General features: G+C 39.5%; 1 protein-coding gene across 1 annotated transcript in view; it reads left to right on the top strand.

Annotated features, from left to right (window-relative positions):
• Positions 1 to 1,860: 1,860 nt before the first annotated feature.
• The window catches only part of LOC124277557 (sodium/glucose cotransporter 4-like), a 39,261-nt gene continuing 27,145 nt past the window's right edge, over positions 1,861 to 13,976 (top strand). The window contains exon 1 of the mRNA XM_046713272.1: positions 1,861 to 1,938. Coding sequence (XP_046569228.1) covers positions 1,861 to 1,938 — 78 coding nt within the window. The remainder of the gene's footprint in view (positions 1,939 to 13,976) is intronic.

The raw sequence follows: 13,976 nt of genomic DNA, 5'->3' as shown, positions 1-13,976 counted from the left end.
AATAAATTTAGTTCTTTTACTAGGAAATGGCGTCACTTAGATACCCTACTCTGACATTTTAATTTAGCACACGTACAATTTGACTTACTCAAACAAGTGTGTCCTTTGCTGGTTTAACACTTTCATCTAGCTCCCTTTACATATGCACACCCTCATATGTGCATACAATTTTGTATATTACCTTAAAGTTGTAACTGCCAACACATGTGGCTCTTCTCCTGTAATTGTAACTTGAAATGGAATAAAAATAATATTAAAAAATCTACATAACTTACCTCAACAGCGAGCAAATGCACATTAACCACAATTACATAACTTACATCAACGACGACCATGTAATACACATCAACCACAACTACATAACTTACATCAACGACGACCATGTAATGCACATCAACCACAACTACATAACTTACATCAACCACAACTACATAACTTACATCAACGACGACCATGTAATACACATCAACCACAACTACATTACTTACATCAACGACGACCATGTAATACACATCAACCACAACTACATAACCTACATCAACAACAACATACATAGCGGCTGACATCAACGACGACCATGTAATACACATCAACCACAATTACATAACTTACATCAACGACGACCATGTAATACACATCAACCACAGTTACATAACTTACATCAACGACGACCATGTAATACACATCAACCACAACTACATAACTTACATCAACGACGACCATGTAATACACATCAACCACAACTACATAACTTACATCAACGACGACCATGTAATACACATCAACCACAATTACATAACCTAACATCAACAACAACTACATAACTTACATCAACGACGACCATGTAATACACATCAACCACAACTACATAACTTACATCAACGATGACCATGTAATACACATCAACCACAACTACATAACTTACATCAACGACGACCATGTAATACACATCAACCACAATTACATAACTTACATCAACGACGACCATGTAATACACATCAACCACAACTACATAACTTACATCAACGACGACCATGTAATACACATCACCAATAACTACATAACTTACATCAACGATGACCATGTAATACACATCAACCACAATTACATAACTTACATCAACCACAACAACATAACTTACATCAATGACGACCATGTAATACACATCAACCACAATTACATAACTTAACATCAACAACAACTACATAACTGACATCAACGACGACCATGTAATACACATCAACCACATAACTACATAACAACAACTACATCAACGACATCAACCATGTAATACACATCAACCACAACTACATAACTTACATCAACGATGACCATGTAATACACATCAACCACAACTACATAACTTACATCAACGACGACCATGTAATACACATCAACCACAATTACATAACTTAACATCAACAACAACTACATAACTGAACATCAACTACAACTACACGTCTTACATCAACGACAACTACATAACTTACGACGAGCATGTAATATCGTTATCTATGAGTAATTAGCGGTATCTGCTTTTAAATTGTTTTAAAAGTGAACTGTTATCTATTGGCATATTATTATCATCAAACACATCACATGCCTCAATATATTTTACACAAGACCATTTATCCTTCCACTATAGGACGGAATGATCATTCAAGAGGTTAAAATGTGAATCAGCCAATCCTTGATAACTGACGCACTTCACGACTCAGTGGACAAAGTCGTATTTACTATTGTTTATTCACCTCACTTCTATAAGTCACGTGTCCACAAAATATCCCATATATTCTCACCTGGCCATCCTCATCCATGCCGTGCTGCTGCTGCAGGAGACACACCCCACGTCCTCTGACAATGGTGGAACATCTGAAACTTGGCGATATTGTGGCTCTAGCGGCATATTTCATTTTGGTCATCGGCGTTGGGATATGGGTATGTACATTGTGTACTTGCATGGTCCGTCCTTACATCATGTGTTCCAGCAATAGTTTTAATTTTAAATCGAACCTAGATAATATTTGAAAGGCAAATCGTGGCTCATTACATATTCACGTCATACATGTAACAGTGAATGTAGCAAATGAATTATATTGATTCATACAGTCGACTGTAATGTAGGTGAAATGTACACGATGGTGTTATGCATTAGACTGGTGCAAGGCATGCTGTAGTAGTGTAAGTATGTCATTGCCAACAACACGCGTGACAGGTATCTGACAGTGTTGTCAACACAACCTGTCTCCATAGAAGAGAGGAAGGATTTAACGGGGCGCTAAATGCACAATATTTGAAGAAGGATGATTTGCACTAAATATACATGTACGTCAGTGTTTAAGGTTCAAAACTGACTGCCCGTTAGCATAACAAATCTGAAAATCGTCTGATTTATTTCTTGTAAGCATACATATATTGGTTATAATAAAAGATAAGGGAGATTGGGTATGAAGAGTGCTGATGGCTGAGATTACTATTAGAGTCAGGATATGTTCGCATTTTCTCTGAAAAAAGAACGGAAAAGGGTTTGTTATCTTTCAGCGAAAAGAATTCATCCAGCAAGGCATTTTCTGGATACCCAGTATGCCAGGACGTCTTTTCTTTGTTTTATTAAAAACATAAGAAATATTATTTGTGCAAACGTTAAAACCATGCCTGAATTATGTTTCACAAAACTCTACCTGGGAAACTTTTTACCATTCCGGATTTACAGCGTATTTATTTAAACAGCTTCTGTGTGTTCATATTAACGATACTAGAGCAAGATGATCACACGATGTCCCACTGTCTGATATTACTTGGTTCATATTGTTTGGTTTTAATAAAAATGCTGAAGCATTTCAAAGTAAATGCCAGTTTTGTGCAGAAACAAGACACGCAATAGAAGATGAAACACTTTCTTATTGATTGTCACTTCTACACGGATTTGGGATACAAGTTATTTAAGCGGTTGAACGTGACATCCTAGGTTTTATCTGCATGGACAGTACTTCTCAACTTATATATATTCTTAACCATAACCATTTACAACCACCTTTAGCTTTTACTCTTCTTTAAATGTTTAAAAGAAGGAGTTTTATGTACGATTTTTTACTTTTACAGCTATTGTCTTTCTATGCTCTATACCCTGTATATTCACTGAATATTATTGTCACGTTTTAAACCTGTATTATGTGATTCATAAGCCGTGTTGGCAGGGCATTTACTCCTATTTTGAGTTTTTACAAGGTACCAAAATGCGAGACTATTTATCTCTCATTATCTCTCTCATCAAGGTTCACATGGCCTCACTGGGCATTTGCCTATCCAGGTCTGTCTAAGCAAACCATTGTTATGCAAGCCGACAGGTTTCCATTAGGTCACCAGCTTAATCTCTTCACTTCAGCCAGTTGTTAGTTCTTTAGACAAATGTGAGTGGGAGAAAAAGGATCTGGGCAGACTTTGAGCCGTTAAGCGTTTGCTTACATGTTGTTATTCACATCGGGGTGTGATAGGTTTTAGGTTATGCCATATATAAGGACTCTTATTACGGTTTATTAGGCCTTATCAACCCATGAGGTCTTTCGCATCCGAACGTTATTCAATCCTGCAGAGTTCTTGAATGCATGATTCCTGAATTCCTGAACTAACACAAATGTGTAAAATACTTGTATTCGCAACTGGCCTAAAATTGCATTACTAATAGATACTTATGTAGATCGTTGTTCTACTCTTCGGTCTTTCAATTTCTTCACGAGTATCTGTGACGAGTTATGTTTCTTTTCAAATGCAGTTTCGTATTCTAAGCAAATACGAAGCATATCTGGAGGTCTGGAGTGAGTGCGTTAGTTTTACGCCGATTTCGGCAATATTCCAGCAATATCACGGCGGAGATACCTCTTCTGCTTTCCTTGTTTCCAGGGGCGGTGGGGTAGCCTAGTGGTTAAAACGTTCGCTCGTCACGCCGAAGACCCGGGTTCGATTCCCCACATGGGTACAATGTGTGAAGCCCATTTCCGGTGTCCCCCGCCGTGATATTGCTGGAATATTGCTAAAAGCGGCATAAAACCAAACTCACTCACTCCCTGTTTCCACTACCCAATGGATGGTTGCGGAAAGTAATGCCAAATAAGAGATTACACAATCACATCGCACGAGCAATGTATATGGATGTACATTATGCTCATACACGTGTTGTAGTAAAGCATCACCCACTTCTACATTGAAGTGAAAAATCAAACAGTTATACAGTATCACAAATATACTGAGAGAAACAAATAACTGAACACAGGAAATTTCAAGCGTTCCAGTTTTCATCACCAGCTTTGAATATCGCTGTGGGAAGAAATCTGAGAAAAAATAAAGGAACACTGCCATGAAGTGGTGTTCCCTTATTTGTTTCCCTCAGTATATATATACATGTTCATCAGCTTACAGAACTGATTTACGTGGGTGACATTTCATGAATAAAAAGAACAGTTTGCAGGATATTGAGATCCCCATCTTCATTTTACTCACTAAAATTTGGAACCATTTTTTTTCGGGGGGTGGGGCTGATGGGGCGAAATCCGCGAAAAATAGGTACTCTCAACTGCTGATGCGTCGTTAAACAATAGTCACTCTGTTCTAAGACTCCTTAGAAATAGGTGTGTTGAACTAATGCAGTGCAAATTTACAATATGTTATATTCAGTTCCACACATCCACGAATCTCCAAAAGTCCACATTTTGAATGTCACAGTGTCCACAGAATCCTGTTCTTTTTCAATCCTTGAAACTAACAGTTGATGGAATCCATGTCCAGACTGCACACTTTCGTCACTGGCCTGGTCAAAACTGTTTTACCAGTCTGTATGTCCACCACTCTTGTAAAACCATCCTTCCCAGGGTGAGTCTTGATAATTCGTCCCATAGGCCAGTGTCCACGTGGTGTGTTAGGCGATATCACCAGCACAATGTCATTCACGTTGATATCCTGTCGACGAGTGAGCCACTTCCTCCTTCTGTTAAGACTGGGTATCCACTTCCTTCATCCACCTGCTCCAGAAGTGCCGTATAAGCTCCTGTATCCTTCTCCATCGTTTCCTTGGGTTGAAGGTCGTTGTATCCACCGATTCCGGAGCAAAGGTGCCTCCTGCCTGTCCGTGAAGAAAGTGGTTCGGCGTCAGAGGTACATCATCCTGTGGATGTGCTGTCTGATAGGTCAATGGGCGGGAATTCATCAAGGCTTCTGCTCCAATGAACGCTGTCATGAGTTCTTCATCTGTTACATCACTGTTTCCCAGAATAGCGAAGATTGCTTTTTTTTGGCTGCCTTGACCATTGTCTCGAACACACCTCCGAAGTGAGGTGCATATGGAGGATTAAACTTCCATTTTGTTCCACGATTTGCTAATGTTCGTTTCAAAGCATCACTGTCCAGACAAGCAACGAGTTCTTTTAGCTCTTTCTCAGCCCCAACGAAGTTTGTTCCATTGTCACACACGATGTCCTCAGGGAGTCCTCTGCGACTGGCCATGCGATAAAATGCATTGAGAAAGGAATTGGTGTCCAGGCCATATGCGATCTCCAGATGTACAGCCCTCGACGCAAGGCACGTGAAGAGGCATAGATAGCGCTTCATTCTTGCTTTTCCTCTTCCCTGTACTGTCAGAAAAGGTCCAGCGAAGTCGAGTCCTGCTTGTGTGAAAGCACGGAGAGAAGGTTTGAGTCTCATGCTTGGAAGAGGAGCCATGATCTGATGTGCCACTTTCGCCTTCTGCTTACGACATTGTGAACATTGTCGCTCCCAGTCTCTAATTTCCTCTCTGCCAGAAAGGATCCAAAATTTTGCAGAAAGTGCTGCTAATGTCTGATTGGTTCCTGTAATATGACGTCCTTCCTCATGGTAAGACTTCACAATCAATCTTGTGATCCAGTTTCTTCGCGGCAAGATGATCGGAAACCTTGAATCTTGAGAAAGATGCTCAGCATAAGCCAATCGTCCATCCGATCTCATCACTCCATCTTCATCCAGCTTGGGTTGTAGTCCTAACAGCTTGCTATTAGATGGTAATGGTTTTCCCTTTTCAAGGCAGGAATATTCATCTGGAAATTCTTCTCTCTGCATTTGTGCTATTATCTTGAACTGTGCTGTTTCAATTTCTTCTGCAGTCAGTTCTCCATGAATCCTTTTAAGGTTCCCTTCAACACAGTTGTTCAAGAATCTGTATACCCATGCTTGGATTCTTGTCAGTCTTCTCCAATCTGAGTATCGTGTAGCTTTGAGTCTCCACTCTTCACAGGACGAGTCGTTCACTAACATGGTAATTATCTTGTTTTCCTTCAGAGTTTTAGTTTCTGGTAAACATTTCCTTCTGTTTTCTCTTTCAGACAGATTTCTGGGCCATTCACTTTCATCTCTAGCCAGGAAAAGGGGTCCTGACCACCACATCTGATTGTCAATCAACTTTGATGCAGCTATTCCTCTCGTCAACATATCTGCTGGATTTTGGTCTGTTGGCACATACCGCCACTGACACGGATTTGTCAGTTCTTGAACTTCACTAACTCTATTTGCTACAAATGGTTTGAATGTTCGGCTATGGTTCTTTATCCACCCCAAAGCATTTGAACTGTCTGTCCAAAATGTAACCGTGTCAATCGACACATCCAAAACTTTTGCTATTGCAACAGCTAATCTGAGTCCAGTCACAGCAGCCATTAATTCCATGCGTGGAATGCTAATAGCTTTCAGTGGTGCTACTCGTCCTTTCGCAGCAATGATTACACTGGAGATTTCATTATTCTGGTAAGTATTCACAGCATACACAATGGCACCATAGGCATTTTCAGATGCATCTACAAAGCTGTGTAGTCTAGTTTCTTTGACCTTGTTACCACAACTCAAACATCTTGGAACCTGAATGTGTATTAAATCTTCCCGTTCCATAAGCCACTGATATGCTTTCTCTTTCAGATCATTGTCTAGTTCCTCGTCCCAGTCTAACCCTACTGTCCACATTTCTTGTAAGATGATCTTTGCCCTTACAGTGAAGGGTGCAAGAAATCCTAGAGGATCAAACAGTTTTGCTATTTGACGAAGGAAGATTCTTTTTGAGATTGTGTTGTTGGTTTCAGGTAAGTTGGAAGTGAATGTAAAGACGTCTCTTTCAGCTGCCCACATGAGGCCGAGTGTCTTTGTCGAGGGTAAGTAACCACTGTCTAACTTGACTTCTGATAATCGTTCTTCAACAGGTATCTGACTGAGAACCTCGTGAGAATTTGAAAGCCACTTCCGAGGACGCATTCCAGCTCTATTCCAAAGCTCGATCAACTGTCTGTACAACTCAATGGCTGTTTTCTCATCCTCCACAGAGTCCATGCTATCATCCATATATGTAGCTTTTTTCACAGTTTCTGCAGCTAACGGAAGATCACCCTGATGTTTATTGGCATTTTCCTGACTCACAAACTGAGCTAAAAAAGGAGATGCATTCACCCCAAATACAACTCTACTGAACTCATACTCTATGGCCTGCTCATCTCGTTTCATGGATCTCCAAAGGAACCTATGATAGGGCCTATCATCTGGAGATAATTTGACTTGAAGGTACATCTCTGCTATATCGCTCATCACTGCAACTGGATTGCGTCTAAATCTCAACAAGACATCAAAAAGTTCCCTCTGTAACTTTGGGCCTTGATGGATAACTTCATTAAGAGAAATACCCTTGTACTTGGCCGAAGCATCAAATACAATCCTCACTTTTGTTGTGAGACGATCTAATCGTACAACCGGAAAATGAGGCAGATACCACTTTCCAGTATGTGTCTTTTCTTCGGGAGACACTTTTCTTATATACCCTTTTTTTGTGATACTGTGAGATGATATCATCATATGCTTGAGCTATTGTCTCATCCTTTGCTAATTTCTTTTCTGTGCTCTCAAGACGACTGAGAGCCATCTGATAGTTATCAGATGGTAAAGCATGTACCTCTTTCTTCCATGGTATGCCAACTTGATAGTGACCATCCTCATACACCAATGTATCTTTCACCCTATTGTGCACATTCTTGTCTTCAGGGCTCATATTTTCATTTTCTTTCGACTGGAATCGCTCAATTTCCCAAAACTTTTGCAACAACATATCCAACTCTTGGTTATCAGCATTGGAACCAGAAAAGAAAGTACTGGTAAAGTGAGACTGAATGTCAGAGCCTGTCCCTGCAATATTTCCAATACAGGTCCAGCCTAGAGGAGTTAACCTTGCTAGAGGTTCACCTGGATTTCCGCCTACATCTGAGTAGGAATAATGAAGATCTGCATTGTCCATGCCTATTAGGATATCTACAATTGGAGGGGAGGCAATTTTAGGAAAATCTATGTCTTTCAAATGTGGCCATAACTTACCGTACTTCTTCCAGTCAACAACCTGCAAATCACCTGTAACCTTGGTTGTTGTGAAAGCAGTTATACAAACGTCAACTTCTCCATCTCTACTCTCAAGTCCAAATGCCACTGGCATAGTTTCAAACGAGGCTTTCTCATCATTCAAAACATTCACCGTCACTTTTTTGGTTTCACCTTGCAGTCCTAGCTCTGCAGCAACGTCTGCATTAATATATGACCTTGTGCTCGCGTCATCTAATAACGCATTAACTGTGACTCTGCGATTCCCATGTTTAAGTATCACTGGCACTGTTCTAAGCCCTATGAGTGAAGGTTTTGAAGCTACGTTGCATTCCATATTAGTTGCATGTGACCGTTCATGGTTTCCTTTTGAACTATTGTCTGTATTTTCCACTTTGCTTTGTTCAACGGAACCCTTTTCAGCTCTGACAGCTGAATGAACCCTGTGCCTATTTACATGCAAGAGCCTGTTGTGGTTGCTTGTGCATCCATCTATTCCACACAACGTTGTTCGCCAACAGTGTTTACCACGATGATTGCTTCCGAGGCAGCGGAAGCAAAGATTTAACTCCTTTGCTTTGTTCCATCTATCTTGAACTTTTAACGTGATGAACTTTCTACAGTTCCATACATCATGAGGCTCTGTACATACTCTGCACAAGTACTTCTCACCAGCATAGTGTGTACCACGATTCTGGTTGCTATCATGCACTAGAAATGTACGAGGAGCTCGTTTGTACTCTGATTTTACTGACTTATCACAGACACCACGAATGGTCTCAGCTGCAATAGTTTGAAACTCTGCTTCTTGGAGCACCCATTCTCTGAGAGTTTCAACTGATTCTTGCCTTTGTCTATCATATACCCAACGTTGATACTCTGTAACCATGGCCTCAGTCATCTTTGTTTGCAACTTCATATAAAGTAAGCCATTTCCTAATTCTTCAACCCTGTCAGATTCGCGAAGATTAACTACAGCTACATCAAGCATGTCTGCAAATCTATCTAGGTCTTTTGCATGACCAGGTCGAATGGGTTTGAAATTGTCTATTTCTGCAAGATGTAATGCAATCTGTCGTCTCTTGCCGCCAAATTTTCTCTCAAGTCTTTCAAGAGCGACCTGATAAGCAATTGCATTATGTCCCAAATCTTTAACCACTCTAAGCGCTTCCCCGGCTAAATACTGACGCAACTGCAGTAGTTTGTATTCCGGTGTTGCTGGTGAATTATCAATGCATGCAATAAATGCTGCTTTCCATCCCTGATACGATCTAACATCGCCAGCAAACACTGGAATAGTAACTCTACCCAACTGCTTCCACATGTCACGTCCTATTGCACCTTTAGCGGTTTGTTCTGGGATATTTGTGCGTGTACTGTGCTCATAGTGTGGATTGACATTTAACATGACGTTTGGTTGATCAAATTCATCTTCATTTCCTGCAGTTTCTTTGTTAACTGTGGGTCTTGTTTTACCCTGTTTAGTTGGCTTCTGTGCGCCAGGTAAACTGTGCCCTTTACTATTGCCTTCATCACGACTAAACAGCATTGACATCCCTGTTCTTAAACTAAGTGCAGAACTAGCATCTGATCTAGAGTCTAAGTACTGCTGAGCATGTGCCTGTGCACTGTCATTTTCATCTTCAAGCCTAGTTATTTCCATGCTAATGTTTTTAACATTTGCTACATCATTGATTTTTTGAATATTCTTCTGACAGTTTTATCATTATTTCCATTGCATGATCTTGCACAATGCACAATTGGTCCATTTGATTTCTAACAGCCCTACGAGTTTGAACATTCTGACCCTCGGTCATGTTGTAGAGTTTATTTCTAGCTTTCGTGAAAGCAGACTTTGCACTGGCTTTTGCTTTTAAGTTTTATCAAAACATCTTCAACGACTGTCCTCGACTGACTGTTTTGATCAGGGACCGGCTTAGTTTCCGTTTTTATTAAATCCGTTTCATCTGGACTTACCTGTTTAGGTTCTGACATTATTATTCTTTGTTTTTTAAAACTAACCTAACAAACTTTCTATCAGCTAACTTACCTTTCACAGACTAGAACAATTCCTGCATCCAAACTAATTCTAACTTGCAACACCATGAACCACCATCAGGCAATAACCATGTGCAACAACTAATAAACCACGAACTAACCACGAAGACACCACGATAAACCACGCTCTGCTACCATTTTGGTCAGCAGGAACTGTACTAGTTGTGATATCAAACAAAACCACTAAATCAGAATCTAATATTTGTTTTAATTTACCTTTTGATACCTTTACAACATCTTACATTCCCAACTTTCTATTACACTAAACCTCTGTCAAACAATCTAACACCCAAATGGTTACCACTAACGAACTATCTCAAGGCGTGCTGCCTTATCAACATATCGAAACGAACTAACTACAATTTCCCTTCGAACTCCACACGTGGCGAAAATGCATGCTTTTTGCATGCTCGAGCTTTCCGCGAAGTAAGTTGTTGTCAGGTGTGTTTTCGCGAACTGTTCGTATGTACATAAACTGAAACCTAATAACCTGTCTGGTTAACAGTAGTGAATAAATCAGTACAACGAATGAACAATACATTTATGTCCAGACAAATGCCTTTGTCCAATTTTTCTTAAATCTGGCACAATTAACCAAAGGGCGACAATGCGACAACGCGACAATGTCCATTTTAGTATTCTAAAGAAAGCGCATTTTAAATCTCCAAATCACCATCATCATCATCATCATCATCATCATCATCTGAACTTTGGCCAATGTAATTTTCAGTACACAAAAATGCAGAAGCTTGTATTCATGCTGATCACAGCTGGTGACCTGGTAATTTCTATTAGAACAATAAAATTGCCTTTTAAAGGTCACATAAACCCTAGGGGGTACAAATACATAAATCACTAACTGGCATCGTTATAAATGAAACCCCGTCATTAAAACTACTCATTTCGACCTTTAATTGACTTAAATCGACCTTTTTGACAACAGTGCACAATTCTCACCCGCGAACGAAATTTCAACCAATCAGAGCGGCGCGCCTCTGTGACGTCATATGAGGAATAGCTTTGAGAGCCGATGCAGAATTCATCTACATTTTAGGGGGGTAAATTATCTTGTTTACAGGCTTGTATAAACCTGAAATCGTGACAATTGTTGTGGAAAATGAAAGCTATATGTTCTCACAATCTACTGTCATTTAATTTTGTCTCCTGCTTTGCCTAGTTTCCGAGTTACAACTTGTTTTCATAGACGATTCTGTCAAAATCGATTGGTGTCGTTAGGCCCTATTTGTATAATGACTGATCCAAATTGATCCCATTTCTGTGTTGTTTTACCTCGATATTTAATCATGTCATGTAAAAATCTGTTTGTATTCTCAAAGCCCATAAGTTTTCACATGCAATACAGCAATTAATACTCCCTCGTTGTAACCCGTGTTAGGTGGTATAAACCTACACATGTTATTTGTCATCATTCACTTGATGGTCAGTTAATGAATTTATAACAGGTATAATTAGTGGTAACACACTTAGATTACCCGACAAAGGTTCCCATTTGGCATTTCTTGTGTCTGGAGTAAATATTCAACATTATAAACATCGATCAAAGGATTAACCGATAACACGCTGATTGATTAATTACTTTTATCTTACACAGCGGAATTGTCAAAAGGTAGTGTTTATGTATGTAGATTTACTAATCTATACTGAATACACTCTGTCGTGTCGGTGTCTGCGTAAAAACAACGTCCTTCTTTCAAAGGATTAACCGGCAATACATTGATTGATTGCCCATTATTGGCTAACTAAATTACTGTTTTTAAAGAAAGGCGGACATTATGCAATTAGTTGCCAGGTGTGCTATCTTGGGTGACCAATGAGACTATACACCAACACCTGAAAAGATTTATCACTTTTCGTATATTAAACTGTTAAAAGACACATCATTTGGAACAGTTTTGTGGATATTGATGGATACATTCCTCGAACAAGGTAATGGCCTGATATTGTTCCTATAACTTTAATCTGTTTTAATTTTAATATTTGCATTTTGTTTTTATTCATTTGTCGTAGCATTCAACAGAATCATTGTTTTCGCCGTGAAGTGTAATGAGACAGACAACATGCACTAGGGTGTGTGTGCGAATTATGATTCACATTGGCAAACTATAAAATGTCTAGATATTACAGTTCTGTTATAAATTCACTATAAGTATCAGCAGATCGTCTGCTTTTTATTTAGTTTCAAAATGCATACAAGTGTGATAATAAACTAATTAGGATTATAAGACCAAATATAAAGACGCACATTGACTAGTATCTACATACTGGTGAGTGGACATTAACTATGGGAATGTAGGAAGAAATTTATCGCGCAGTATTGTGACTTCGACCCCCCACCTCGCTTCCGTGGAAGAAATCGTTATGTTATAAGTTGTGTCATGCAAAATCCGTTTGGTTATGATTCCAATACATATTTAACAACAGTAGAAAGTAGTCTTGATTTTCTAACTTGATGAAAACAAACTATAATCTCATTAATTCTAACAGATTTTTTTATTTTTAAAAATGGCGGCACCCCTGTCGGGAACATCCGCCAGTCTGAGGATAAATGGTATTTAGGTTTGTTTTCACCGAGTTACAAAATCAAAACTACTTTCTACTGGTAGTAAAATATGTATTTTATTGATGGCCAATAGGATTTTGCATGACATAGCGTATATCATAACAATTTCTCTCGTGGCAGCGAGGTGGGTGTCAATATAATACTACTTACAATATTATTGTTACTTCGACCACAACCTCACTTCCGAGGAAGAAATCGTTATGTTACAAGTTGTGTCATAGAAAATCTTTATGGTCATCAATCATATGCATATTTTACTACAACTAGTAAGTAGTTTTGATTCTTTAACTTCCGTGAAGCGATCTGAACACAAGTAAGATATCGTTTCAGGCTTCCACAACGCTCACTTCGCACTCACAAACATAACCCATTTAGCACGAACTGCGGGGTCCTGTGGAAATCTGTGCATGGGGACACCATCGCCCGACCCCTAGGAGCAATTGACGACAAAGCAACGATTCGGCATGTCGTCGTTGATGTCGAGAAATCATCAAAATGATGAGCGTGCTACACATTTTCTATACAACTAACTGAAAATCGTTCCTCATATGACGTCACTGCAGTGCTCTGGCGACAGAGTTACGTAACCTGTCTGTGGTTTCGTTGGCGGGCGAGAGGGAAGCAGGCGACTTTTTGGCCACTTTTAATCGCTCGGTATTAATTAACCACAAGTTTTTAAAGAATAAATTTGGTGCTCCGCATAAGACTAACCACAAATCTTTCATATGTAATGGTTAAAAGAGTAACAAAAAACAAAGTTTAGTGGTTCTTTAACGAAATGGAACTAAACGACCAGGAAGATAGGTTTTTAATGAAGGTTTTATGGATAACAATTTCTTGGTTATTGTACATAGCGGCGTTTCGGTGTAGTGAGTGAGTTTAATTTTACGCCGCTTTTAGCAATAATCCAGCAATACCACGGCGGGAGACACCAGGAATGGGCTTCACACATTGTACCCATATGGGG

The sequence above is a fragment of the Haliotis rubra genome, unplaced genomic scaffold (assembly GCF_003918875.1).
Source record: "Haliotis rubra isolate DU_JTF1 unplaced genomic scaffold, ASM391887v1 Scf223, whole genome shotgun sequence".
Taxonomy (NCBI): domain Eukaryota; kingdom Metazoa; phylum Mollusca; class Gastropoda; order Lepetellida; family Haliotidae; genus Haliotis; species Haliotis rubra.
This window is presented reverse-complemented; position numbering and strand designations above follow the sequence as displayed.